This window comes from Oryzias latipes, chromosome 17 (assembly GCF_002234675.1).
Source record: "Oryzias latipes chromosome 17, ASM223467v1".
NCBI lineage: Eukaryota > Metazoa > Chordata > Actinopteri > Beloniformes > Adrianichthyidae > Oryzias > Oryzias latipes.
The window spans coordinates 24,275,014-24,302,879 of NC_019875.2; the positions used below are offsets into that span (position 1 = coordinate 24,275,014).

The window sequence follows — 27,866 nt, forward strand, 5'->3', positions numbered from 1 at the left end:
GTGTGTGTGTGTAAATTGGCGAACCCAATTGAGACATGGAGTAGATTGAATCGGTTCACATAATATCACAATTGCACAGATTCAAAACAAACAGCCCCAAAGCAGCCAGAAAGCAGAAGAAAGAAGGCAAAATAATAATCTGCAATAAAAAAAAAAAAAAAAAAAATCCCTTTGCTTTATATAATTCCCTTTTAAAAAATTCCAAGAGGGGGAGCAACACTTTTTTACAAATCTAAAAGTGACAAGAAGCTAAACAAAAAGACCCACTTACAAAAACAGCTGAAGGACATAAAAAAAACATCATATTTCCTTCCAAACTGTTGAGGATGTTTGTACCATACAGACTTTATAGAAAATCTGAATTGGTAATGCCAACATGATGGCGGAGGGATCACGACTCGCATCAGGCAGGTGGTGACAACTGACAAAATAAAGTCAAACATGCCTCTTCACAAACATTCAGTCGCTTGATGACACATACACACATTTATAACCTAAGGAAACATAATACTGAACTCTATCTGCTGTGAGGAGTTAAAAGCGTGAAGGCACGGTGGTTAAGCAAACAAAATCTGTTGTGTAATTCAGATTCAGTAAACACTCTAATAAACAAAGTGTACTTGTCCAACAAAGACTGCTAGAAGCAAGGTATCTCACAACTGCGACAGATACTTTCAAAGAGGCGATGGAGGGAGGGAGAGGTACTGCACGTTTTAGGGCAAATTGCTTAAAATCATTTTGAAGTGTAGCAGCAAAACAGAACAACACAAATAGAAATAAAACACTGACCATGTATTTTCAATATCCTAATACCTTAATAACATCTTCTGTGAAAACATATAGCTCATTTCTTATTCTATACAGTGTGAGAGGAGGACAAAAAATCCACCCCTTCCACGTGAAAATAATATTTTACATCTGAAATTTTACACAAGAGCATACCAAAGTTATACAGTACTCTTTTAAATAGCTTCCCTCTTTTTTAGTATTAAAATATATACTCATAGATTTATTTAATTCTTACAACTCAGTTTTCTTGTCCTTGACGTGAATTCTCTCCTGTTTATGTGCAGTCAAAATACATGTGAGAGGTGAGGACTCGATGTAACGTCAAGGTCAGACCCAGAAAATTGAAGAGAGAAGGGCGTGGCGTGGGAGAGGTTCTAGCAATCTTTGGATGCCTGGATCCTCAGTCCACCTGTGCCAGACACAACACAGAGATTAATATCCTAGAACGGTTCTAAAGCTCCTGAGCTGTTTTGACATTTTATCTATGATATAAAGAGTTGAAGAGCTAAACCTGGCTCACCTTGTGTCTTGCAGAGTTGATGCTCCGTCTGGCCCAGAGTAGCTTCCAAGTCCTGGAGCTCTACAGAGTCTCTCTTGCATGAAGAAAAGTTTGTTTTGTCACAAGTCCTTTTAGTCGCCTCGAAAAAGTCCGACTCATTGTCCGTGTCAAAACCTTCATGCATGTAGCCATGGTATGCTGCTCCTGGCAAAGTTGGATGCACCGCCACAGTCACGGAGGCTGTGGCTGTAACCATAGTAACAGGCCCCCCAGTGGAGCCCTGCTGTGCTGGCAAGGCAGAGCTGCTATGGCTTGGCCCTTTAGTCCTGTTTGGCTGAGGCCCTCTGCTGCTCTGCAGCCTGGGGCCGCTTTGAAAAGTTCTCCCTGCAAAGTGGGCTCTTTCGCTGGAGGAGTGTGGCTGAGCCTGCAGTCTCTGCTGGTTGTTCTGCTGCTTCCGCTTGCTTCCGTCCCAGCATGAAAACTGGGAGCCAAGAGGCTGGGCATTGTTCAAGGGTTCACATATTGGCTCGATTTTTCCACCAGCAGTGGTTTCTTTGAACGGCTTTACCACCTATGACAAACAAGAGTTTCTTGTTAATTCCAGAAAAAAAACCCACTGTTTCAGAAAGTCAACTGAATATTTGCATGCAGCTCACCGTGAGTTTAGGAAAGCTAGGGTTCTTGCTTGCTTCCAGCAGTATGTGAGAGGATGCAGGCGGGCTGCTGGTGTGGGATGCTGTACAAGTGCTGTGATCACAGTACTTGTAATCGTCCTCTCCGATTCCAGATGTGGTGGTTATCTCAGAATAGTACTCAGAGTCTGATGACTCAGAAAACGCTTGCTGACGAGCTGACTGTAAGTTGTGGTGGCCTGTGTAGTAGCCGTGATGGGTCATTGGTGGAGGCAGCGGGGGCTCTGGGGAAGGTGTCGGCAGACAGCTGGCATTGTCAGCAGGAGTGACTTCCGCTGGAGGCCCCATCATGGAGAGGAGAACTGGGAGAAGAACCAAGCCATTCAGGATCCCCAAAACAGTCAGGATGGCCAAGACGGCAAAGAAATATCTGGAGGATGAAGATAAAACATCAATTAATAAATGTGTTAATATAAAACAAAGGTAATTATGTTTCTAGCACAGGAAGATAATTATTTACTCTATAACAAGAATACGATTCACCAATGGTGGACATAGTGGTCAGATGTATTTATTATCACACATTGATTGGAAAAATACCAAAACAGGACTCTGTTCTTTGGAGCAGATAGAGTTTAAAGGTTCATGGATGAACTCACACACCTGAACTGAACCCAGGAGGACACTCAGATGAGCAGTACATTTTTTTCCAAAAAATCTTTAAAGTCCCATGCCGATCACCTTTTGATTTATTTTAAAAGCGTTCCCAGTGGTCTTTTAAATATGGCCGTGCTGTTTTTAGCCAAAACCAAAAACCTGCGTCTGCAAAGCGGCAGTAGTTCATTCGAAATTCACCTCTCAGTTGTGGGAGGGACTGTTGGAGTGTAGTAAGACCGCCCCCTTCCCATCTTCCCTTCAGTGGTCTCCCACAGGCTCACACCCCCTCACACCCCCAACCTAACATTTGTTCTGCACGAAAATGGCGAGCAAAATTGGAGCTATCCAGCCGTACAGTTTTGAACCAGATCCCAGCTGAGACAAGGTAAACAAAGATGTATAGGGATCTATTTGTCTGAAGGTGGGTGCATCAGAATGGAGCGGAGCAGGGAATTTATGGCCGACTCTGCGTATTTTCTATGACATAAATACGATCTTTTTCAAACAAACCTTTTTTATCTCCTGATTTAAAACCATATATATGACTAAATACACAGAAATGCAATTTTCATCTTAATTTTCTTTAACAGAAGATGCCACAAAAACATGTAAAAAAAAAAAAAAAACATGGTGTTCATTGAACTGGGTCTTTAAAAATCTAGTGCTCTTGAAAAACAGAATCCTGAGATAACCTGACCCAGATGACTGAGAATCCAAAAACACCAAAGCATAAATTAGAGAGAACCTTGAAACATGTTCACTGAACTATTCATTTGACCTTGTTTTCTTTAACATGTTTACATTTTAAACGGTTCCAGTGTGAGCCACACAAAAAAAAATATGAAACATTTGACAATGATTATCCCTTTATTAATCAAATCTCTCCTGTTATTTATTTATTTTTTTTGTTTAACCACAAAAGTGCATGGTTTAGAGATCCCACACATAGTTGGCACACAAGAAAGAGAAGCTCAGGGGAAGGAGTCAGGGAAAGCCCAGTGTTTGTGTATCAAAGGCAGGGAGGAGGAGCATTTCTGATTCCCCAATCAGGCCAAGTATAACATGTTTAGGTGCCTCCAGTGCTGCTGCTGAAAGACTTTCTCTCACTCTGTTTTTCACTCATATTTAAATGTGTGTGTGTGAGTGTTTTTTCTTCGAGGGCTGGTCGTGGTGCAGAGATCTAGTTGGAGTTCTGAGGAGGCCAGGGGCGGAGGCAGGCCACAAGAAAGAGCTCAAGAAAATTAGAGAGGACGCCATTTAAACACTAACAGAAAGCAGAAAGAGAGAGAGACAGTGTCATGTACACCAACACCCTGACTTAAGGAGGTAAAAAACAGAGGAAGGAAGAGAAGGATGATGTTGATATCAGAGGGGAAAGAAACCTGCAAGGACAAGAAAAAACAACTGTGTAGTGGAAAGGTAACACGCTTCTTAAACCAACTGCTAAAAGGATGTATGCTACAGTTTTACACGTCTAAAGTCTCTTTAGGAAAAATTTCTAAGCTAATGTGTTTGAAGTAATCTTAGCCTCATATGCTATGTTCACAACAGTCTTAGAAAACATTCAAGTGACCATTTTCGTTATTTTTTTTTTTTTTTTTTTAAACTTGTCCTGTCCAACAGCTAGGCAAACAGATGAGAGCTGAGGGCTTGTGTTGGACATATTTTATTTTAACAAGAGGGGTTATTCATCTTCAGACAAACCAAAGGTATGTCTGAATAAACCCCTTTTGTAATTGAGGCCAAACTTTATTAATTTCAATCATGTTTGAAAATCTTTGGTGTTGGACCGGACGGAAAAGGAAAGAGGGGAAGAAGAGAGAGGGACGTTAGAGAGAGAGAGAGGGGGGGGGGGGGTAGGAGGGTGATAATAGGAGGAGGAGGTAAGACCATGAAGCAGCATAGAGCAGACAGGTTTACTGGTTGTTTATCATTACGGTACGGTTCAAATGTAGTACAGAAAGGGCGGGGCCTGTTCACACACACTCAAATATTATCAACACACCTGCTAGCTGCAAAAATGTCCACATGTCAACATGTACACAAAACAGATAGTGTTCACGAACGCATACCTATGGCTTTAAACCAACTAGTGTGAAATCTTTCATTCATTCAATCATGCAAACTATTAGTGCAAAGGTGAGCTAACACCAGTGCTCAAGTGAGTGTTTATTTTCTTCTAAAATGGATGGTGGAATGTGAAAAGAAGGAGGAGGAGCGCCCAGCCACCCCCACACCCAGACCCCCGCCGCAGCAGCAGCGGCAGCCGGAATTCCCCCAACGCCATACGGGAACAGGCAGGGAACAACCGCCCCCCGGGCGACCAAGACCGCCACCCAGGCCAGGGCCAGCAGGACCGCCGCGAGGCCCCCAGAGCCAGAGAGCAGGGAGGCGCGGAGGGAAAGAGAGCGCCGCCCCAGCCCAGCCAGGAAAGCAGTCCCCCCGCCGCGCCGGAAGAGCCCAACGCAGGGCCCCACCGGAGAGGGACGCCCACAGCCCCAGACGAGCACCCTACCACCACCCAGGAGTTCCGGGCATCCCCCCGCCCGACCCCAGGTACGAGCCAGGACCCCCCAAGGGAGACCCGCTCCGCACTCCAGGCAGCCACCCACCCGGCCCACGGTTGGTCCAGGTAGGAGCAAGGCAGGGGCCCGCCGCCCCCGCCCAGGAGGGGGGAACCCCGGGGAAAAAAGGGCGGCCCATAAGGGGTGTTATAAATATGGCCCGACCAGGCTCGGCCATGTTGGAAGTTTGGCGGGGCCCAGCGCCCAGGGGCAAGGACCAGGACCCACCCCCCAGGGACACGAACACCCCCGGCTCAGGTGTAATATGAACCCCCCCACCGTGCGGAGAGAGCACCGCCGGGCCCAGGGAGCCGGCACCCAAGTGACCAATTTCAATTAAAAGTCTAAGTAACCATGTGTATATCTGCGTTCCTGTGTTCGAAACTCTTGTGTTCACGCATCGCTACGAAGATTTTTAAGTCTGCTTTTAGGCTTTATGTACAGCAGCCATTGAACGCGCCTCCAATGTTAAACCAGAGAAGTGATTGACAATTCATCGTAAAAGAGAAATGAATAATCGTAGTTTGTGCTTGGCTGAAAGATTGTTGACATTTCGCACCAAGCCTCTCCAACTGTCAGTACATGGGCGAGTATCGGGTAGCAACAGTCCAGTGTGAACACGAATATGCTAAAAGCATTTTTTAAGAATGCCTGTTCATCGCGTTCTTGATCGCGTATCACATGCCCAGTGTGCATGTAGCATAAGATTGCAGTTATTTTAATTGATCTGAACCTTTTCTACTCCAGAAACTTTTTAAAGTGGCGGAAATCAAAGTGCGGAAGATAGACTTTGGTGGGATCTCCAACAGCTTCTCCATGACAAGAATTTTACTGTTTATTTAAACTTTAAACTCTTCCAGTCGTTGTCAGGCCTGGGGAGTCCTGTGTGTATATGTGTCTGGCAGTGTTTACATGCCTGCATATATATATATAAATGTATTTGCATTTCTAGCTGTACGTGTGTGTATCTGTGGGTATGAGTATTGACGTATTTGTGTGTGAGAGAGGTCTCTGAGCTGCGTTGAATGGAGCTTGCTGTTTATTCAGTGCATTACAAGGCCAGGAGATGTTTACAGCAGAGTATTTATGCTGCTCCCCTGCTAGCCAGTTTCGACTCACCCTATTTACTCAACCACAGCGAGAGTTACGGCTAAACAAGACCTCCAACAGAGACTCGACCCTCTGTCTCAACCCATCTTTTGACATTGATGCTTTGCATGGCAAAGTGGGAACCGACAGGCAGAAATTTGGATTTTGAAAGCTCTCATTATTAATCTTTGTTCACTTCTAAATCCAATTTGGAACCACCCACAAAGAGCCCATACCCCTGCATGGCAGTCACCTTTTGAACATCTCCTCTTCCCTCCTCTGCTTCTGTTTCTCTCCCAGCTGAAACTCTGTGCTTTTTTATGTCATGGAGGTCTGCTAGAGTCTGTGAGCTCAAGGCTGTGGTTTGGGCCTAGACCACTTTAAGCTGAAAAACATGGAACTATTTGCCTTTTTTCCACTCTGGCCATGAAGCAGCGGTCAGGAACATACACATGGCAGCGCACATAGATGGGTTGCAGACACGCACAAAAACATAAAGAAGCAGAGGGGGTGAATCCTGGCTGTTGGTGGGCCGCAGCGCCCCCGACTGCCTGACCAGTTCAAATTTAGCTTTTAATATGGCAAAAGGATGACAGGAATTTTTACAGATTTATTTGTGTGTGTTTGACAAAGAGAAAGAGAGACACCACCCTGTGGGTGGCAGAATACTTCCATGTTTACAAGCAGCTGCTGAACACTCCCCCCATTCGTTCCACTCTCAGGTTAGATATCTGTTTGTTTATGCTGTGACACAACCAGATGCATGTCTAAATAGGGACATAATGTTGCATGCAGGGGTTTAGACACCGGTGCTGCGAATGAATCTATTGTTGTTGTGTGCAAAAAAACGAAAGCTTTGAAACGTATCCCTCTTTAAACATGCTCATCGACTCACCTCATGATGAAGTCAAACTCTGACCCTGCCAGCATCAGAACTCCCAGCAGAGTGGAGATGGCTCCGTCAACCACCGGGGCAAACATATGCTCCAGTGCGACGGCTGAGCGCTTGTTTCTGTCGCCGATCGCTGTCAGGAAGCCCTGTGACAAAGCGGAACATGGGAAAGACAAATGAATTGGAGGTTGAACCCAAAACCCCAAACTTTGCTCTGAGGAAAACTTCTAAATGGATGCATTTGGTTTTTATTACAAGTTACTACGCTTCCCCAGATGAAAGCAAATGATGCTGGGGATGAGGTTCACCAGTATGGAGAGGAACATCAAGAAGGATCTTAATAATAAAACTTTTAATCTTTAATTTTAATCAAAATTACTATTTGATTTAACCTCAAGTTGAAAGCCAGAGAATACTCTTCTGTTTGAGCATAATTTTTCACTTATTCTTGCAATGCTACATAAATAAATAAAAAAGCATTAAAGCAGGAATTTGTCTGTTTTTGCTTTTTTATTCAACAGGTGATGCGTGTTTGCTATTGCTTAATGCAAAATCTAATAACTTACCAGTGCAATGTGAACAGTAAACTCCACTCCAATGCCAACTGAGCTGATCAGGATTACCACAGGGATGGCACTGAGCTTGATACCAATCAGACCCATCATGCCAAACAGTTCCACTGTCATCATGGCCAAGATAAACACCTGGAATGGAGACAAGGAATAACCGTGCTTTAGCACTTAAAAAAAAGCCTGTTGTGATTAGACAACACTGAGCAAAACCATGTTTGAAAGTAATTTGTGGGGACTTGATCTCTATTGTCTTCTCAGACTACACAATCTTTAAGCAAGATCCTTAACTTTAGAGGATCAATTTTCTGACCTTCAGGCTAATACCTCACCCCTCCTCTTGGTTTTCCCTCCCCCTTTTCACATTGCATTTTTCCCTGAAAAGGCTGAAATGACTGAAAATGCTCAAAACTGAGCATTTTGTCACTCCCTTAAAACATTTTTTGGGACAAATTTACAACCCACGTCATTTATTAAAATATTTCTGATTATTCAGTTTAACAAAGCTCAGTTTGTTTAGGCATTCATGCCAAAAGTAAGGCGTTACCACTAATTGGAAATAGGAACAACGTTACTTAAAAAAACAAAGAGGAAAAAACGGGAACCTTTGATCCCTGCAGGAACTTTGATATTTGAGATGATAAAATTTCAAAAGATAAAAGGTGTTGCTGTGTAACCACATACAGGTGGGCGGAAACGATCGCAGAACCGGAGAGGTTTGGACGCCTGTGGTTTGTTGTGTTGCAGGTCTACAGTTAGTGTTTACGGGTACTTTCCTCAGTCTTTCTCACACAAATACAGACAAACATCCCTGATGGATGGATTGAACAAACCAAGGTTGAACAAATCCAATCTGTTCTCAAATCTTTCCCTCTCCTTCAGACAATGGCCATGAAGGAGAAGGACATGGAGGCTTCACCGAGGCAAAGCCTGTCTTTCTCCTTTGCATTTTCTTTTCTAAAGATGGCTGAGTCTGAATTTGAATAACAATGCTCCTCTATGTGTTAGTGTGTGTACGTGTGCTTGTGCATGTAGTGACCGTTCACAGAGCATGATGGGAGTAGGGAAAAAGCCACGGATGTTAGAGTGAGATGAAGTGCTCAAAAGTCTAAATTTAGGATAGATTGGTAAGAAATGAATTGAGAGGTGACAGACGAGTTGAGGAGATGATAAAATTGTGTGAAAAATCTAGACTTACGATGAGACCGGCAGTCCAGGGGTTGAGAAGGAGAATGGCACAAACCAGGAAGGTGCAGGCCAGCACCACACTGATGGACAGCAGGAACCAGTGTCTGAGACCAATGTACTGCTCCCAGAACAGAAAGGGGTAACCATTCGGGTAGTTGAACACGCCTTTGCGGCTAAACTCGTCGCAAATGGCCCGCACACTCTCAATGGTTTCCACAAAGTCACTGGCTTGACGAAGTCCATTCAGGTAAAAAGGAAACTGAGCGAACTCCAGAGGCTCTGCTGCTGGAACTACAAACAGGGATGAGACGGTTTATATTTATTTCAATCTTCGTTTGTGGTGAAACATTTTTAAGGTAGAGACACTTACTGCGCAGATTTTCCCCTGTAGTATCGTACTTGTCGTGTATCCATTCCCTTGGATGAGGGTAGAAGTTGGCCTGAGAGGCGGCATAGCCCAGAGGATCGTTACTGACCCATACAGTCAGGTAAATGTAAAACACCTCAGGCGGGATCAAACCCTCGGCGTCCAACAGCTGACGAGAAGTCAACTGTAGAAGAACCAAAATGGATTTTCATGCAGTCGGTTCGTATGGGCAAGCTTGTGTTTTGAAATTGTGTTTATACAAGTCGTCAACATACCTGGCTGTAGTTAAAAGGATCTTTCTTGGAGCCGGTCTGTATGAGAAGCTTGTATGCCAAAGCTCCATCCTCTGTGCCATTCCTATAGCTGTCAGCAGTAATCCTGCCTTCTTGCCAGTCAGCATCAAAGGCAGCTTGAAGACCTATAGGATCACACAAGAAGATTTATTTAGGTATTTTCTTGTTTATTTAAGCCTTGATTTCTTATACCTGCAATATGCAGAAAGTGTCCCTGCATTTCTGACTATCTGACCTGCGAGGGTAAAAAAAAAGCTAAGCATATATTCTCCTCTTTGCTGGTTTCTGGGCTAAAATAGACCAGTTAGCTATTACTTCCTCTTGACTGGACTGTTGACACATTCTAACCTCAGGACACACACACACACAAAGATAACCTATGACCTTAACCCATCTACTATGCCACCCCCTCAGGCTTAAGTGGAGGGGGTAGAACAGAGCAAATGAACTTTCACTCACCCTTAACACCCGCTGCTCACTTCTATGCTAAGCAAGGATCGCACCTGAACAAACTAGCTTTGTCCCTCAACGCTTTTCCATCATCATTAAGGGATAAGCTCTGAAAAGTGCAGATACTTCTAACCTGAGGTATTATTCAGCATGCACCTAAACATTTCTGGGCCTGGAGTGTTACCTTTGAGCCAGTCTTGAAAGTAGTGCAGCCACATGCGGGGCAGTTTGTTGTCGTTGTCTCTGACCACATTTCTTACAGAGTTGAAGGCGTTGTGTAACTGAATTAGGAGCCTCTGAGATCGGGCGTAATCGAATCCATCCATGGTTACCAAGTACATGTTGTAGAAGGAGAAATACTTAAACTGGGCTTCGATGAAATCGTACTCCTTTGTGTCACGTGGCACGATATCGGTCAGGTAAAGGCCGTCGTGCACCATGGTGGTCCCGTACAGGCTGAGACCCAGGAGGCCCAAGAAGAAAACAACCACGATGGCTTTACTCTTTGGCTGGAGGAGCAGGGGGGCATATTTTTCCCTGGCAAAACTGGACAGGTTCCAATGCAGGAAAGGGAAAGGGACACACCTCTTCCCTGATTTAGAGTCTTCCACCTGGGCTAAGAGGTCTCGAGTGGAGCTAGAGGTGGGAGTGAAGAGTTGGGAGCCATAGGGATCTGGTACAGAGGTGGTGGAGGGGGAAGGGGATATGGCTAGAAGAAGAAAAAGAGGTAAAAAATTTTTTATAATTTGTTCGTACCATTATCAAGGTAAACAACAAATAGTTTTTCCATACCTTGAGCCTGTGAGGTGGGGCAGACAATTATGGAGGTGGGGCTGGTGGAGATTTGCGAGGTAGGTGGTAAGATCGTAACGATATGCTGGCCTGCTGCGTCACACTGAGTAAACGCTTGCACTGTTGTGGTGATCTGGGTGCTGGTGGTGATCGTGGACCCCGCTGTGTACTGGTGAGCGTGCGCCGTGCCCGTCGTGGCCACGTAAGGCTGCTCCCCAGAATCAGACAATTCTTGTGGGGCTAGGTGGATGACACGATCAGAGCAGGGGCTATACAGGCAGCAGAGGATATCCAAACGCTTGTCCTCGCGCCGGTGGAGGTCCAAACTTAGGATTGCGGGAAATATAAGCAGCACCATGGCAAAGTTGAACACAACCACAATGGCTGCCTGGGGAAAGAAAATCAGGGAAAATGAGAAGAGAATTAGACGTGAGTATGCAACATTACAGCCAACCTCCAACCCCTGATGGGGAAAGTCTGGACTTTCTTTAGGGTCTGGGACCTCAGCCCAGTAAGCAAAGAAAAGCCTTGCTCTAAATCAACAGCAAAGAATACTAAGAGAGCTCGGATATTGTTTGTGTCTGCACAAAACGAGCACTTTTCACCGGTACTTCCACTGTCCTCCCCCACTCACCTTAGCACCCGAAACTGACGTGATACTTTGTGCTTTTCAGTGTGCACATGTGTGTTTATGTGTGTGCTTGTGTCAGACCACCCAGAGTTAGTCACAGATCAGAGAAAACCGCCATGACAGGGCAGTGATATACTGATCCACTCCTCCCTCCTTCTCATTCTCTCTGTGTCTGTCTCTCTAAGTCTGTTCATCACTCTCCTTGCTCTGAATTTCCTCACAAACACACACATACACACACATTCAAAGAAATACACTCTTAAAAAAGTGTTGCCCCTGTAGGTGCAGTGGTAATAAAACTAGGAACAAAGGCTTTACTTTTCCGAATAAACGTCACCTCTTTAAAATTATCTCTTTCGTTTCAAAGAGGCCTAGGGGCTCATGGTGTGCAATTGTGTGCTTGTTGTGTTTGTGTGAATGCACGTGGTGGTGAGGGTGTGTGTGAGTGCAAAGCATACCTGCAGCGAGAAAGCTCGCAAGGCAGGAATGGGCACCAGGGCAGCCATGAAGAAGGCGATCATGTTGTTGATGGAGGTCAGAGCGACGCTGGTGCCTGTGCGACGTAAACAATCTCCAGTCCTCTCCTTTTACAACATAAAAAGACAGATAAGAGTTAGAGGGCAAAAGAGCCGCTTAGAAGATAAAACAAAAGAGTTTTAAAAGTACCTTAAAGGGAATGTTGGTTCCACTCTCTGTGAAAGAGTGAGCCAACAGAAACATGTCATCCACACCAATCCCTAGTGCCAGGAAGGGAAGCACCTGGGATGGGAAACACATCAGTGGAAAGCAAAAGGTCAGAGTCTGTATTTGAAGTGAGTAAGATCAAAATCTGGCCTTTAAATCAAAAGAATATTACTCCAGGCTTTAGGGTCACGTAAGCTCAAAAGCCATATAATGCACATAGCTTCCTCTGAGTTGTACCTGTGTGGTTGCAGCATTGAAAGAGAGGCCAAGTAGGGAGCAGAGGCCCAGTCCGGCCGCCACCGATAGGGCAACCAGCAACACCCCCGCTAATCCAACAGCTCCCTGAGATTTTGAACAATCCCACCTCAGCATGGTTACACAGGCATAGGCCAGCTAGAGCGGAGAAATGCACATAAAATGTTTCAGAGAACAGGCAATTGAATAAATGTGATAAAAAATATTATGAAACTCACCATGAGCAAGTATCCACCAGCCACCCTGATGACGCTGACGTCAGAGAAGGACTTCATGATGTCGTTAAGGGTGGTTGTAGAGAAGGCATGGATGGACTGACTGGAATTAGCTGGAATACTCTGGTGCACCTCCTACAGAGAAAAGCATATTCTAACTTAAAAGCTCAAGCCGCACACATAGCATACAAGCAAAGCCTTAACTTCTTTTTCATCTTGCCGCCTAAATGCATTCTACTATCTGAACTTTAAAGTGAAAGGCTCCTTTCTCTTTGAAATGCACATGTGTTTAAAAGTGAGTATCATCGTGTGATGGTGTTTTTACATGTGGCAGCGCGTGTGTGTGTATGACAACTAGGAGTAATGAGCACAGATGCCAGAGGTTGTGAGGTCAAAGGTGAAAGGGATGGGATCATATGGCTCATGCGGCTACTCTCTGCTGCTCTGGGCCATGAATGAAGCAAAGCTTCTCAAAACGTTCTTTACCTGTAAGCCTCCACTCGACATCTCAAGCAGATTTGCTGACGTTTCTTTTTCTTTTTTTTATTTGCCGGGACGACGTCTTACATCTCTGTCAGTTTTTTGCCCCCTCCTCCCTAGTGCAGACCCCTCCCTTTATTCCTTTTCCCTCACTGTGGTGGGTGTCAGCTATCACAGCAACAGCTTGTTCCTATAACTAGGGCTCTGACAGAGAGAGATGATTGCCCTACCACACACACACATTCAAACCTGGCGCCCTGGTCTGCCCTGCGATACACTTTACGAGGGAGCTGAAGACTGATGGAATTCAGACACTGCAGAATAACTCCTAGTGTGTGTGTGTGTGTATGTGCACCAAAGCAGAACAAGGCTGCATAGGGAGAAGGAAATGCCTGCTCAAAACATCTTTATATCTGCCCTTGTTTACCATAAAGCATGAACATTTAACTGTACAAAGGTGGGTTCGCACCTCCACAAACTTCCTCTGCCAGGACTCAAGGATGGCGGTAGCCTTCTCCTCATTCCAGTTGATGTCGTGGATCTCGTAATCGTCTTTAAAGTGCTCATACAGCTGCTTGGGACTCATCAACAGGAACATCGTCTGGAGAGCCTCCGCACTGGAAAACACAGGAAAAAGCTTAGGCCAAGTCACAGATGTCCAGGCCCCCCACCACTGAAAACATGACTTATTGAATGTTGAGATGAGCTGAAACCCCAACTGCATTATCTATCACATTACTAGCATATTAAAAGTCCTCCACGTTGGCTCTAAACTATATTGACACATGCCTTTATTTGAGTGTATAAAAGCAGGTGCTGTGTCTTCTAGGATTTATCCGCCTGTCTGCTTGTCTGTTTGCCAATTCAAACAACTAAGAGCAGGTGCTATGCAGCCTGTCTGCAGATCTCTAGGCTGCGATCCCAGATGTCCGTGTTTTTCTTTCTCAGCACCCATACAACAAGCAGCAGTGCTGCTCAAAATGGGAAAAGAATTACGATAAATCAATCTGAAAAGGGATTGTGCGTTATGCAGATGGAGCTGGAATACTATGTGCGAGTATTGACCTCGACTGTTTGTATCCATTCAAATTAGTTTTTGAACCGATGTCAAACCGATTGACAAACCGACCGTGTCAATTCAGAAAATAATCTAAGTAAAGGTTTTGGGCTTCAGATCAGTGCAAGTGTAAGCATTTTTTCCTCGTTATTGCTATATCTTGGAAAAAAAACTGTAATGTGATTAAATATTTTAATTGCAGTTAAAAGGCAATCGACGAAGCACTAATTCAAGTAAGAGTTGACACCGCTACTATCAAATCCACAAGTGAGACAAAAAAAACAAAAACATTTATGAAATGAAAACAATTTTACGCTACAGTGTAAAACATTCACACACCTCAACAGAGTACCCTGGCTGCTTTTGACCTGGCCTCCCAGGATGAGCTCCTCCTGCCAATGCATGAACTTCTGGCTGAAACCATGGCAACCGCCCTGAAGACCCCCAGCAATGTCAGGACTCTGAATAGACGAGCAGAAGAGGAGGTGACCAGATAGCAGACAAAAATGCAAGATGTTTCTTGTAGAGTGCTACAACAGCGTGTCTACCTCATCAACTAGAATTCAACAATTACAGTCAAATGGTTTCAGTTTACCTCTCCTTGTTCCTTGTTGGGTGCGCTGAGTGGGCAGTCAGAGTCTGAAGGGTTGAGGCATGGTCTGTTCATGTAAGCATGTCCCACCTGAGGAATCAAAACGTGTTAAGATCTGTCGATGAGTATTTAAAAATGCATCACTACAATGTAGGCAATTATCTATTAACACTGTAGAATCAGAACCAGTGACGTGAAGAAGCTTAAAAAGTTCAAAAATTAAACTTGGTCTGTACTGAAAACTAATTATGCAAGCACAAATGTTGCACAAAAGTTTATGATGAATCCCTACGAAGACTTTTATTTAACTTGCAAACCACATTGACAACTAAATACTCCTTACAGGAATAAAAACGAATGTTTCAAATTTGTATTTTGACCTTGAGGTGTTAATTTCTCTTAGTGAATGAGTGTGATTTTGGGCATCTCACCTGGGCTTTGTCCAACATCTCTTTAAATCCTTCAAGAGAAGTGAACTGACTCAATTCCTCCATTAGCTTGACAGGATCTAAATTCATCCACTGGATGTCGGGCATACCCCTGCAGAGCAAACAAATACCAAAACCAATTGATTACAATAGAAGAATCGTGACAAGAAAATCTAATATCTAATCTTTGCTATAAGCAGGAATACTTTTAAGTTCAGTTTCTTTCTTGCGCCTTTGTTGCACCGGGCCACGCATGAGGCTTACTGCAGTTACAAGATAAAATAGCGTTTATTATCCTGTTTCACGCTGCCACAATGCCCAGGGAAAAGGCACGGTGGCTGCCTGCTCACTTTCATTCCTCAGTGCCCTGCATTGAGTCATAACAATTACCTCTGCCTCCCAAACATCTTGATAAGGAGGTTCAGAAGATGAGAAGGTAGGAGGAAAGTAAGTGAGGAATGATTGGAGAGAATTGTAGCCTAACAATGTGCACTGACACCCTATGTATGAATCTTATTGTATTTCAGCTTTTTTCTTTTAAACTTATAGTGAGTATTAAATGCCAAAAGAAAATAAATTTTGTCCTGTTGGTAAAAATAATTCAATTTTAAACACAAAACAACAATTTGAAGAGTTTATTGGCAAATTTGCCAAACACGCTAATATAAAAGAAACATTTGTCTTCAAAATAGAATTTCCTTTTAGAACAAGTAGAATAATTTAGGGAAAATTTTAAGAATGACAATAAAATAAAGGACTTTGAAAGTATCTTCATTAGAGGGTTCATTCTTCCCAAGGGGAGCTGCTTTCGTGTTCCCACATACCAGTCTTCTTTTTTTGCTGCTGGTTGCAAAGACACTCCTTTATCGGGTGGTTTGTGCTTGACTGAACCAGGCCTGGGCCCTTTTGTTTTTTCATAGATTGCTTTTTTTTTGTTCTTCAGAGTTTTCTTCTCTCCATCTCCATGTCTTCCTCACCCCTTTTCTAAAACCTACCCCAATTTCCCCCCATGTATCACAGTCTTTTTTGTTTACCCCCAACATTTAAAAGGGCTCCAGTGTAAAAGCTGCCTGAAGCAACACTGCTGTAAGTGACCGCTCCTAGCTTTATTAAATATTTTCAAAGGAAAAACGAGTATTAAACACTTAATAAATAACTGCAGATGTTGGAGGCTTTGTATGGATTACAGGAATGCTGGGATAATGTGTGAATCATCAAAGACCCCCTTCTCTCCTTCTGGTGCCTTCACACAGGCCAACTGGGAGATGCTTAGGATGGGAAACTTGTGTTTGTTTCTGTATGTGCTGGCTTGTCATGCAATAGAGTGCCGTCGGTTCAAATGGATGTATAAACAAATCATTTATTTTCAAAAGAAACATCTGCTATGATCTAAAGGATCCCATTTTTTTAAAGTGCACAGTTGATTGAAATATCACTGTGGACAACAAATATGGACATGCCTTTCAGCAACTCTTTTTCTCAAGAGAACTTTGTCATTTGGAGAAAAAGGAGATAAAAAACAGGGGAAAAAAAATCTGCAAATACGCCCAGACTGCGCTGTTTAATGTCTTGTAGCCGCTCTCTGTGCTTCTCGGGGGACTTGAGGTTTGAATACTGCCCATTTTATTTGTTGGACAACTCGGGAGCTGGGAGCCTGGGGCATTACCATGAGAATGCTGAGTGTTAGCCGTGAGCTGACAAAGCCGCCCTCCCTCCCTCTTCTGGGGCCCCTGCACTGATGGACACTCACTCGTAAACTGAAAGAATGCTTACCATTGTCTGGCCCAAAGGGCTCCCCTGCTACCACCACCGCCGCTGCCGCCACCGCCTCACTGCCTCACCGCCCTCCGTTCTACCAACCTGCCACCCAGTTGCCACTGCAGCCATCTCCTCTCCCTCCACCCCTCCCTCACTTTGGTGCATCTCTCCCTAACCTTCTCTTATTGAAATCCTGTGTCAGGGTACCCCCTCCTCCAGTCCTTTTCGGAGCCCTAAAAGAACTCTATTACTGAACGCCGCTGTCAGTCACAGCACCCACTGACAGACTACTGAAAGCCCAACTGTATGTCTCCATCCAGCATGCGCTAAAAGCTCCACACAGATGAGATGGAAGCAGTGACAGCACAAGGAGAGCCCAGGCCTTTTATGAAATGTTTTAATGTGCAAAGAAGATTTATGTTAGGTCAGAAATTCCAAGACTTACGGTAAATAGGCAGAACCTCCCTGTAGTTTGGCCCCCTCCCAGAAACAGTCCAACGGGGTGATTATCATACAGGGGAACAGCTTGTCAATCATCTGGGATGAAGAAACAGAAATGAAGAATAATTAAACCCCGCAAAAAATGTGGAAGGAACAAAAAAAAGCCTCCTTTGTCAACGTACCCTTTCAATCATGACGTTTTCTATAATTGGCACTCCTGATTTATAACATATTTTATTAAGGTCCCACGATCTGCAAGAAAAAGAAAAATTTAACATATAATTTATGGCTTTTATAGACGTGGGCATAAGTGTGAAAAGCCTTTTCTCATCTCACAGTCCACTTACTTGCCAAACAGCGACACCTGAACCTTGCTGGCAGACAGGGCGGCTTCCATGTGGACCAGCAAAGCCTCTTGGGTAAGAATGTTACTGCCTTCCTCTTTGGGGGTCTGGATGAGCATTTGTGAGGTAAATACTGACTCTTCTCCCTGCTTCTCCTTGGTGTAGCGAAGCTCCGTACTCACTCTACTGCCAGCTAGAAAGCAACAAAAAAAACAACAAAAAAAGGAATAAACATTCAAAGTCAGCCATGGATACTTTTAACTTCTGTACACACAAAGATGAACACATTTGCATCCTATTACAAAGTCTCATGCATGCACATTATGCACACATATTTTCACAAGAACACACACATAATGACCAACGCCCTTGGCCTACACCAGTGTTGGTTTTGAAGGCACTTCATACACGCCAATGTCTAGCCAATGGAAATGACTAATACAGCTTCTCATTGGCTCTTTCCTCAAAACAGATGTGCCCTGTTAGCAGAGCCAGCCGTTCGATGCCACTAAAACCCGCTGCTGTACAGCTATTGGCAGGATGCATGGACTTAGAAGAGACAACCTGTTCATCTTGATCTCCACCGTGTCTACTAGACAAAGGCAGGAATGTTCATTTAAGTCAGGGATAAAGAAAGGTGTGTGAATTCAAAAAGATATACGAACATGCAGGTTGGGATGAGCAGAAAATAGTTAGGAGGAAGACTGAAAGCGAAGAAAGATAAAGAGGGCAATGCTGTTCTTTGCGGTAGACCCCAGTCCCCTAATTACAGGAGGTTGCCCTGAAAAGAGCTTGCCAGCCGGGGGGATCTGTGCCTGTGCCAAGTGGACATGAAACATGCCGCGCTGGATCACAGAGAGCCCGTCTGCCCCTCTTGCTGTCCCCGCATGACAACCCCAGAGAGAGAGAAAGAGGAGGGGGAAAATTTGGAAACAAGAACCAGTCCCTTCTTTAGAATTTCATCGGCCCTCTACCTGCTTCTGTGCTGCGCTCCGTCCTGCATTTATATCTGCTTCACCTTTACGCATCTACCACATCGACTTCCTTCCTTCAACCCTTTTGCTTTGGTTTCTCTCTCCAGTCTAAGTGTATATCTCGTTCATGCTGTCTTTTTTCCCCTCGTTCCTTCACGCTCTCTGCACCTCCCCCAGCCTGGAACAGGCTGTTGTAATTGATGGGGAGAAAAGAAAAAATAAACTACTCAGCCTACCTCACTAAAGTGTGAGATCAGGTTAGAACTTGGGACCTTAGAGACACAGTCCAATATTTCTAGGCTTAGTTTTCAAGGCTTTAATTGCATTTGCAGGGGCTTGAGAATATCACGCCGCCTTGTTTATTTGCAGTCATTGGTGTGAGCTCTGGTGCATCTTGAAAACAAAACTCTTAGAATCAAAGAAAGAAAGATGAATATTGTAAGGAAAGCACAACAAAGATTTGAAAAAGTCACGATGTAGTCACTAAGGACCTCTAATGTTAGGAAAAAGATATCTAAATTAATATTTTATGTTTTTTTTTAGTAATTTCTGTGACAAAACTGCCCCACTAAAAAAAATCACGTATGAAATTAAAAATTTGTTTGTTATCTCTGTACAGTCACTTTGAATATGTCTTACCCCAAATTGTTTCCTTCAATTTCTAATCAAAAGGTTACAACTAAATTGAACCTTTTCTGTTTGTGAGCCTCTTTGACATCTGTTAAACCTTTTTTGACATTTCGAGTGTTAACCTCTGCAGTGCTGGGTTTTGATCCCAACAGGAACTGGGTGGCTCGGAGAGACTCTGGCTCTATAATTACAGGCCTCCTGAAGTAAATTATAGCTATTTGTGTCTCGTTCCTCCCATCTGGACCACCCAGGCTGCGGGTCCTCTCTCTGCTCTCTTTCTCGCCTTCTCTCCTCAGCCCCTGGTCCGGCCTCCACCACCCCACTACGCGGAGCTCAACAGCAACTCTGCTCAGGACTCAGCTCACCGCTCGCTACCTCAGGAGCCTCTCTTATTCCAAGGTTTTTCTTCTTCTTAGCTTCCCTCTTCCTGGCGTTGTCTGCTTCTTTTGCACTCTTTTTTGGTTACCCCCTCCATAACACACTCCCCCTCGACTGAGCCTGTGCTCAGAAGACCCTTAAAGAGACAGCTCCCCGTGACTTTCCCACCCAGGGATGAAAAAGCTTTTGAGTGTGGAAACTGTGGTTTGAACATGCCAGCGGCTGTTCGTTTTATCACATGTGCAAATCTGAAACATACAATATTAGTTTGTATAAACTGCAAAAAACAAGACATTAACCTAACTGTGTATAAATCAAGGCCACTCCACAGTCATCTTACAGATTTTAGTCAAAAGCTCGACTTTGATGGGGGAACATTCGAATCTGTTTACTGGCTTCACCGCCGAAGGTTCTTTCACAGCAGTTAAAACATTTGGGAAACGAGGAACGAAGGAAAATGTCATAAACTGTAACGAAGTTTTATGGCCGGGGTTCTACAAATGCTTGCCGAATGTTTGCGCTCTTCTGCTGGTTTGAATGTGTGGGTCTGTATCTGGTGAGTACACTGAACCCTGACTTCACAAAATCTATTGCTTCTGGGACGATCTTCTTGGTTCCATTTCACTTTATCTTCATGACTTCTTTATAGGAACAGTCCCGGTTCCAGGCCATGCTAGGTCAGACCAGGCCGCCTTCAAACTTCAGTGTGGTAGATTAGCTGGATTAGGGGCCTCTGAAAGGCCCCACGCTGCTACAGAGGAAGACCCAAGACGAAGAGGGCTGAAAGTGACATGTCTGCTTTCATTTGCTATATAGGTCTTTGCGCGTTGTCCCTCATTTGAATAGTGTGTCAACATGAGATCAAGAACTGGAGTCTCCCATTTTATCACAAAACCAGCAGCTGACCTAATATCTACTGGAAAATATTTCCAACTCTAACCACAAACATTAAAGAGGCCAAATGAGACATTCATTCCCCCCGCCATTGTACTTAGTATAAAAAAAATCCTTTTGGATCTTTTGTGACATGTATACTTCCAGAAATGTTTGAATCTAAATCCCACGTGCAGCCCAGCCCAGTGGCATTCCCCAGCCGGGGCACCCACTGCCTGAAACAGGCTGCCCCCCAGCAGATGGGCTGTTCCTCCACACAATCCTTCAGTACAGCTCCAGACTGAATGCAGACCCTTTTGTCATTCAACCCTTCAATTTCTTTCAAATGTTTCCCAACAAACAGCAGAATAAAGAGCTTTTTTCCACAACAAAAGCAAATGGACCAAAACTTTCCCAGCCTGTGAAACAATGCCAGGGTCGTCTGTGGGAGGGTGAAGCATGGGGCGAGAAAGAGAAACTGGCACATTGCTACTTTACCTATAGAAATACAGTGTATCTGTACAGGAGCCAACAAAGAGAATGATTTGATGAGATAATCCCGATCAACTCATTAAAGCCAGAAAACATCCTTAACTTCCACTTGTTCAAAGTCTCCAGGTTCATTACGAGGAGCCATCCTGCAGTCACAAGTTAAAAATTGAGTAAATAAAGCAAAAAATATATGAAAGATTAGTTTAATTTACATTCTTTTCAGATGTGCCAGTGGTGTTAGCCACCACACACAAATTTCCTCCAGGGTTGGCATTTAGGTACTTTCTATTTCCATATGTATAGGCTTGCCTCTGCTAATTATGCTAATCATGGGCAGTGTTGGCCACTGTGAAAAATAGTCACATTAGACACTCCACTGACCGCTAATACTGCCTAATGTGTGGTTGAAACATACATTCATCCCTGCTTGAAAAGCAAAATTTTTCCACATTGCTGGTCTCATTCAGATGAGAAATGAATTTATTGAACCCAAGGAGCATTTCTTTTTTCCTCTCCAAGTAAGAAAATGTTCAGTCTCTATTTCGCCCTCGCTTTACTTTTTGTACTTTGATGGTGTAAGGACAGACGTAAATGGTGCAAACTCTGAGGTGACTGGTGTTGCTTTATTTTGCCCAGACGAGAGACAAAGGTTGCTCTTCAGCGAGGAGAGAAAAAGTGACTCATTATACTGATTGAAGTTTGATCGCTTTTGGCCACTTCGCAGATCGTCTAAAGATATTGCATTCAATGTAGCAAAGTGGCTGATGGTTTAGTGCTTGTCTCATAAAGGCTTCGGCTCCAAAACAACACAAACACACCAGTGTGCATTAAACTTAAAAAAAGACTATTGTAGAACAATCTTTGTGTTTCATGTGTAAAACCCAACCTCCTCTTGGGTGCGTGTTTATTTGTTAAGGGGTGGTCCTGGTCTGTCTGTGGAAGTGTGCATAGGTGTTGGGGGCACTTCTGAGAAAGGGATGGAATGAGGCAGAGTTGGACTGAAGGATGGGGGGAAGGGGGTGAAATAAACATTTAGAAGTGACCCAGGTTGACTCGAGTCTTGTTTGTTCTCTCTACCAGTGAGGTCCTGAGCCCTGAACGCTGGGAGTTTATTTATCTAGCTGGGGCGCCACCGCGCACTATTCACCTCCAATAATGCCTCATAGAGCTCCCTTTCTCTGTCTGAACTGGGACGCTGTGTGCACTCCAATGAATTATAGCATTTACCTGCTGCGCCGCTCTGAGGTTTGTTTAGAGAAACTGCTCCAAACTTTGAATTACCCACATGTGCATTCGTTCATTTACATAAACTCTGGCGTGTTTTTTTCTCACCCCCCCCTTTCTTTTTCTAATTAGTCCAGTTCTTGATCTCCTCATATCCTGTCTGATTTCACCGTCAACTTAACTAGCACTTCACTCACTATTCACTTTACCTCCACTTCTCCTCGCTGACTTTTTTATGGAACACGTGGTGAAACTGCGAGGCCTTGTCTCGCCGCATTCATATTTGGACAGCTTGAGTCTGTGTATACGTCTGTCATGCCTCACCCAAACTCTGCCAAGAAAGATGAGTTTAGTTTATGTCCAAGTAAACACCATCGCTCTGACAAGCAGGTCCCCTTTTCGTTCTTTCTTTCCTTCTTTTCCTTCCTAAACAATCTTTTCGACCTCGTAAATAGAGAAGAACCAGATCAGAAAAAGTAAAATGAAGAAAATCAAAAGACACGGCACAACAAAGAAATCATGAAGTTCTTGTTAGCAGAAGACAGCAACCCTCTTTTGTAAAAAAGTTTTTTTTTATGATTTCTCTGTGAAATAGAGACATGCCAGTGACTCCTTCACACTTGATGTTTGTTCAACTGAGACAGGGAAAAAAAACTGTAAAAAAAAGCGTGAGCTAGCCATAAACCACCCTTTTCCTGCCCAAACCCCCTATTGTCTCTTCTCATCCCTGCCTTCCTCCTGCACCTCTTTTTATGATCTTTCTTTTCTGCTTGTGGACAAGACAGACTGAAAACAATGTTCACACTCAACATTACGAATATTTGCCTTGAGCAAACTTTATAAGACAGGTGGGGGATCCATGAAATGCAATAAAATCCAGGTTCTTGTTTATGAATGAACCCCAGAAACATCTGTTGAGACTGCAGGTCTTCTTAAGTCTTGGTTTAACTGTTTGAGGTTCTTTCTGAGCCAGCAACAGCTCTTAATCCTCTTGTCAGACTAAACACCCTGATACAGTGGCTTTTAGTCTCACCTTTGCAGGTGTGAGGACTGAAGATTAATCCAGCGACTTCTATATTACATCTGCCCGTCGCAGGTGCACGACGTGCTTAAGACAAACAAGCCAATGTGCAGCAGAGTGGAAGAATATGCATGGATTCTACAAAAAAACTAAAGTTTATTTCAAGATTTTGTTTTTCTTCTTACACAAACTGCTAATCTTCATCCTCCTGTGGGGAAGAGGAAGCAATAAAATCCCCAAAAATGTGGTGGCATGGTGGTATGGGACACACACAGACAGGTAGAAACAAAACAAAGCTCCAGCTCCCCGAGAGAAATTCCGTTTTGAACTTAAGGCAAAGGTTCTGCAAAAGAGGTAACATGTATATGTTTCTGCATGTGAAACCAATGGAGGTACGTTCTAGTAGGAATAACTGATGGCAAGCATATGCTCCTAAAGCAAACAGTAGGGAGGCATGGTGTTCACACATGCAGTGTTGATTCTCAGCTAGTTCATCCTGAGCAAATGAGGATACATGTGGAAAAACTTGAATATGCTGCGGTCTGGTCTAGGATATTTATTTTAAACATGCCTTTCAGTTAAAAAAAAAAGAACACAGGAAAATCTAATGACTGATTTAGAACAATATTTTCACTCTTTTTTTATTATTCCAGTTTAGCTTGTGAGCTTTGCATTCCTTGTTTCTGGCTCAAGTACAATGGCGCATGAGTGTGTGTTGCTCTGTGTTTGTGTGAAAGAAAGACAGAGAGAACTAACCTGTCCTTGTTACCCAACCACTTTACTCTCCATTGAGGCCCTTGCAGCTTTGTCAATGGGCTATTGGTGGAAACAAGGCAGGAAGAAACTTTAGAAACATGGCCACGGCCTCTTAAAGGCACAGCGCTCCCTTTCAGCTCTGCTGCCTCAGCTCCCTGAATCCCACCAAAACAATTGGCACACAAACATCTAAACATCTCCTTTAAGAGAAAGCTCGGCCAATTAGCTCAAGAGGTAATCCCACAGCTTTACACTGACCAGAATGAAACCAAAGAAAAATGGAAACAGTGGAAATCCAAATCTTTGTTTTTGATTTAGGCTGATCTATCCTCCTCACTCAGATAATTTTAGCCGCTTTATTGGTAGATAATTTTATCGTTTTTTTATTTATTAGACCATTTTAAAAGTAGTCTTTTAATGGAATTCCATTTGGAAGTGGAAGTGGAGCATGCAGTCTGTTTGATCGCTCCAACACCTCCAGGTTCTGTGGAAGCTGCCTGTTGGCGACCTCCAGCAACACGGTGGGCTCCAAAAACCCTATAGAGTCTGTTTATATTCACCAACTGCTGTGGCTCTTTAGAGCGTGCAAAACAGGTGGGTAAACTTCAGCTGCATTCACTTATATTTTTTCTTCTTGTGAGGAGGAGAGAAGGGGGAGGGAGCTGGGCTGGGGAGGTGGTGCCTGCTTGCCTCTTGTTGAATGGAATCCAAGAATAGTTAGGGACCACACAGGGAGCTGAGGGTGGGGGGGAGGGGTCAGAGCCCTTAAAGATGGCTAACCATTCACACAGTCCATCTGCTGCGGGGATCAGGCTCCGTACTGAAAGCCTGGGGGTTTAAAAGGAATTTGGCCAGTGTGAAAAACCAAATAAAGTTGCCTCTGGCTCTGAAATAATACGGATAACTTTAAGGTAAGATAAGATGAAATGCAGAGGAGATGTCCAGAAGCTCCTGTCCTGATTAAAGAATGATGTGTGACAAACACAAGATGGAGAAGAAGCTCTCCTATTCAACAGAATTACAAAAAAAATAATGAAAAAATATGAGAATATGTGAAAAATGTCCATGCTGCACTGGAGCCTCAAGTCTAGCAGATCAAAGTTAATTTGAGTTCATGTTCCTCCTATACCCAGATAAGCATGCAAAGAAATCTATCAAAGTGATCAAAGTGCTGATTGCTTCCAACAAACGCCTGAAAATCCTCAATTTGCCAACAATGCTGTCATGTTTCTAGCCAGACATACCAGTGCGTCAGTCACTGATCGCCCAGTGCCCTCCCAAGGCACTAAGATGACACTAATGTGACCACCCTGCCTCTTGCCACAAGCCATTGTCATTCAAACTCTTAGCACTGGAGCTGTGCCCCCGTGTCACAAGCTGTCTGAACTCAAGAATCCACACGCTGAACCAAAATGACCAAACTCGAGGAGCAAACAAGCAAAAAAAATTGTTTCTCGAAATGTGGTCTTGTTGCTGCTTCAAAACTACTGAAAGAAGAAAGCTCTTCAACTCACCTTCCACCCAAAGCTGCTCGATGTTTGTTTCGATGTCTGCGACCCGGAGTCCCACAGAAAGAGCCCCGAATACTAAGAGTCCAATAAAGAGGACCTTCCCACAGTGTCTCTGGATGTGGCAGCCCAGAGAGAACAGCAAGGCCTGGAACCTCGCCCGGATCCACAGAGGAGCTTTCTGACCCACCGCCTTCCCCTGGATTGCAAACAGTAATGAGGGCAAAAGGAGAAATTTGTTAGATTACTTCAAACGCATTAAATACTACTGCAAAAATGTAGAAAGTCATGTTCCAGATTGTGCATCAATGGTGTACATCATGATGCAGGAGCAGTGACAGCTACTAACTTTAACATTTCAAAGACACGATTGTTGATTACAATGAATCTTGGACATGTTTGTCCATAACATTTTTTTAAATAATTAGACATGTCATGTTGGTAAAAAAGATGCTCTAAAAGCTCAAAGTCAACTTCTTGGTTTAAGTGTGCAGGACTGGCACACTTTAAGTCTTAAACTGAATGAAAAGTCAGAGAAAGCTTATTATTAAGTGCCAAAAACCTCTTCTGATTCATAAAAAAGGAAAACGTGCTTCAGCACATAGATATAACTCATACTCTGTGCCTTTTTCAATTAGCCCCACAGTCATATGAGGCGCAGCTCTCCAAATCTGTGAACCAAACGCTTCAGAGTTACAAATGTCGCTGCTGCAGAGGACATTGCTCTGGTGTTGTGGTTTCTCTCAGCACTGCTGTAACACGTCCAAGCATCCGGGCGGTCCAAAGATGCTTTGTCAGATCAAACTCAATCAGTGGATTCCTTTACAGGACCCACCACATTTCCAAACAGACCCGGGGCCAGTGCGCTCTCCGCTGGCTGCACAAAGCCAAAGAAAAGCGCACAGAAAACAAGGCAGGACCGGGCTTATTTTTCAGGAAAAGTGAATTAGAAGATGAAATTCAAACAAACAGCACATACATGCTGTTAGGTTGTTATTCCAAATGTGCTCCTATAATGGGCTGATTTTCTTATCCGATTTGACTTAACAAGATGAGAAAAAAAAAACCAATTTCTGTCACTTCTAAATCATGGACAGCCTCTCCTCCTTTAACTGCTCTAATCTTCTCTCATTCGTGGAGATCTGGGTCTGAGTTTGAGAGCTCCATTCTAAGTTCCACCGTGCGCCCTCAGTCAAACCACTCTCAGAAAACTGCTTTTTTTATTCGAGTTTGCAGACCGAACCCCCCGCATCACCTTGGATATCTGTTTAAGTGCGAAAGCAGCGTGGCAGTAGCTGGGTCTCCGGATGAGGTCTGGGTTCGCAAGCGGCTGGGAGCGCGTATAACTCGGGGGTAAATCTCCAAAGACGCCAGCCCCTGGGACCCCGCGATCCGAGGCCATAGTCCAAAGACGGGTAACAGGAGGCGACGCAGAATCGGTGCGAGTTCAGCAAAAGCGACAATAATCCAACATGTAAGAAGTGGGGCTCATCCAACACCTCCGGCGACCACTTAGGGATTCTAGTCTTCCATGGAGCCGCACAAGTCTCGAAACTCCATCCCAACATTATGCGCCGAAATCCGTAAAGATCCTTCAGTCTTCATTCGTCCAGAGAGTTTGTGAAAACACGTCTAAGAGGAGCTGCAGCGGTGCGCGAAGTAGCCCGTCTCTCTGAGGCATCCGTGTCAGGTCTAACTTCGATCCCGTAGTGGTAACATTTGGAGGAGCTCGCCTCTCGGCAAATCCTGAAAAGGGAGGTTTGATGGAAAAGTGCTCCGGCTCCCATTGGCCAAGGAAGAGGCAAATTACTTTGCAAACATCGCCTATTATTAGCTGCTAAGCAACAGCTCGCCAAAGTGGAGAGAGAGGGGGACCACCCAGGCTGCTGCAGCCCGGGCTGCAGGGAGGGGAGGAGGACGAGGGGGAGGGAGGAGAGGAACTCTTTCAATAAACTTTGCGCGCTTGCGCACGCCCGCACATTACACACACACTGGGGCGTGTGCGTGCGCACCGTCTCACGCACAGCGCTCCCACTGCCTGCCCCGCTTCACTTGCTCTCCCAACAAAATTCCCAGTGGCCGGACCCTCCAGCTAGAAGAAGCAATCGCACATGCCATCTATTGATGCAACAGTGAGGCGCAAGCGCGCACGCATACATATCTGTTCACTTTCAATGAACAGAAACCTCATCTTTTCAGAGAAGAATGCAAACACGTGACTTCCTTTATTTGAGCATGTATGTGGGGATTACAGATCTTTCAACACTTTTCATATCACTCCGGGCCATCTCATGTTTTGGGAAGCCTTTGGAGCCTCACGTTTGCAGCAGACCAACCAGACCAG

General features: G+C 44.2%; 1 protein-coding gene across 1 annotated transcript; it reads right to left on the reverse strand.

Moving 5' to 3' along the window:
* Positions 1–27,318, reverse strand: ptch2 (patched 2). Its single transcript, XM_023965163.1, has 23 exons — positions 26,778–27,318; positions 25,529–25,721; positions 17,670–17,859; positions 17,505–17,574; positions 17,327–17,418; positions 15,127–15,235; positions 14,699–14,785; positions 14,443–14,564; positions 13,516–13,663; positions 12,570–12,701; positions 12,334–12,489; positions 12,079–12,171; positions 11,871–11,996; positions 10,782–11,169; positions 10,174–10,698; positions 9,522–9,664; positions 9,250–9,430; positions 8,890–9,170; positions 7,689–7,826; positions 7,126–7,268; positions 1,945–2,350; positions 1,310–1,859; positions 1–1,198 (listed from the first exon to the last, which is right to left on the reverse strand). Exons 1-23 carry the CDS (start codon positions 26,922–26,924, stop codon positions 1,164–1,166), a joined length of 4,455 nt encoding a protein of 1,484 aa, XP_023820931.1. The 5' UTR covers positions 26,925–27,318; the 3' UTR covers positions 1–1,163.
* Between the last annotated feature and the right edge of the window lie 548 nt (positions 27,319–27,866).

Coding starts and splice junctions, on each gene's coding strand:
- ptch2 (XM_023965163.1), bottom strand. CDS start 26,924: ATGGCCTCGGATCGCGGGGTCCCAGGGGCTGGCGTCTTTGGAGATTTA. Junction 12,172..12,333: donor TCAATGCTGCAACCACACAG/GTACAACTCAGA, acceptor TTCCCATCCCAG/GTGCTTCCCTTCCTGGCACT. Junction 2,351..7,125: donor GAGTTTGACTTCATCATGAG/GTGAGTCGATGA, acceptor TTCATCCTCCAG/ATATTTCTTTGCCGTCTTGG.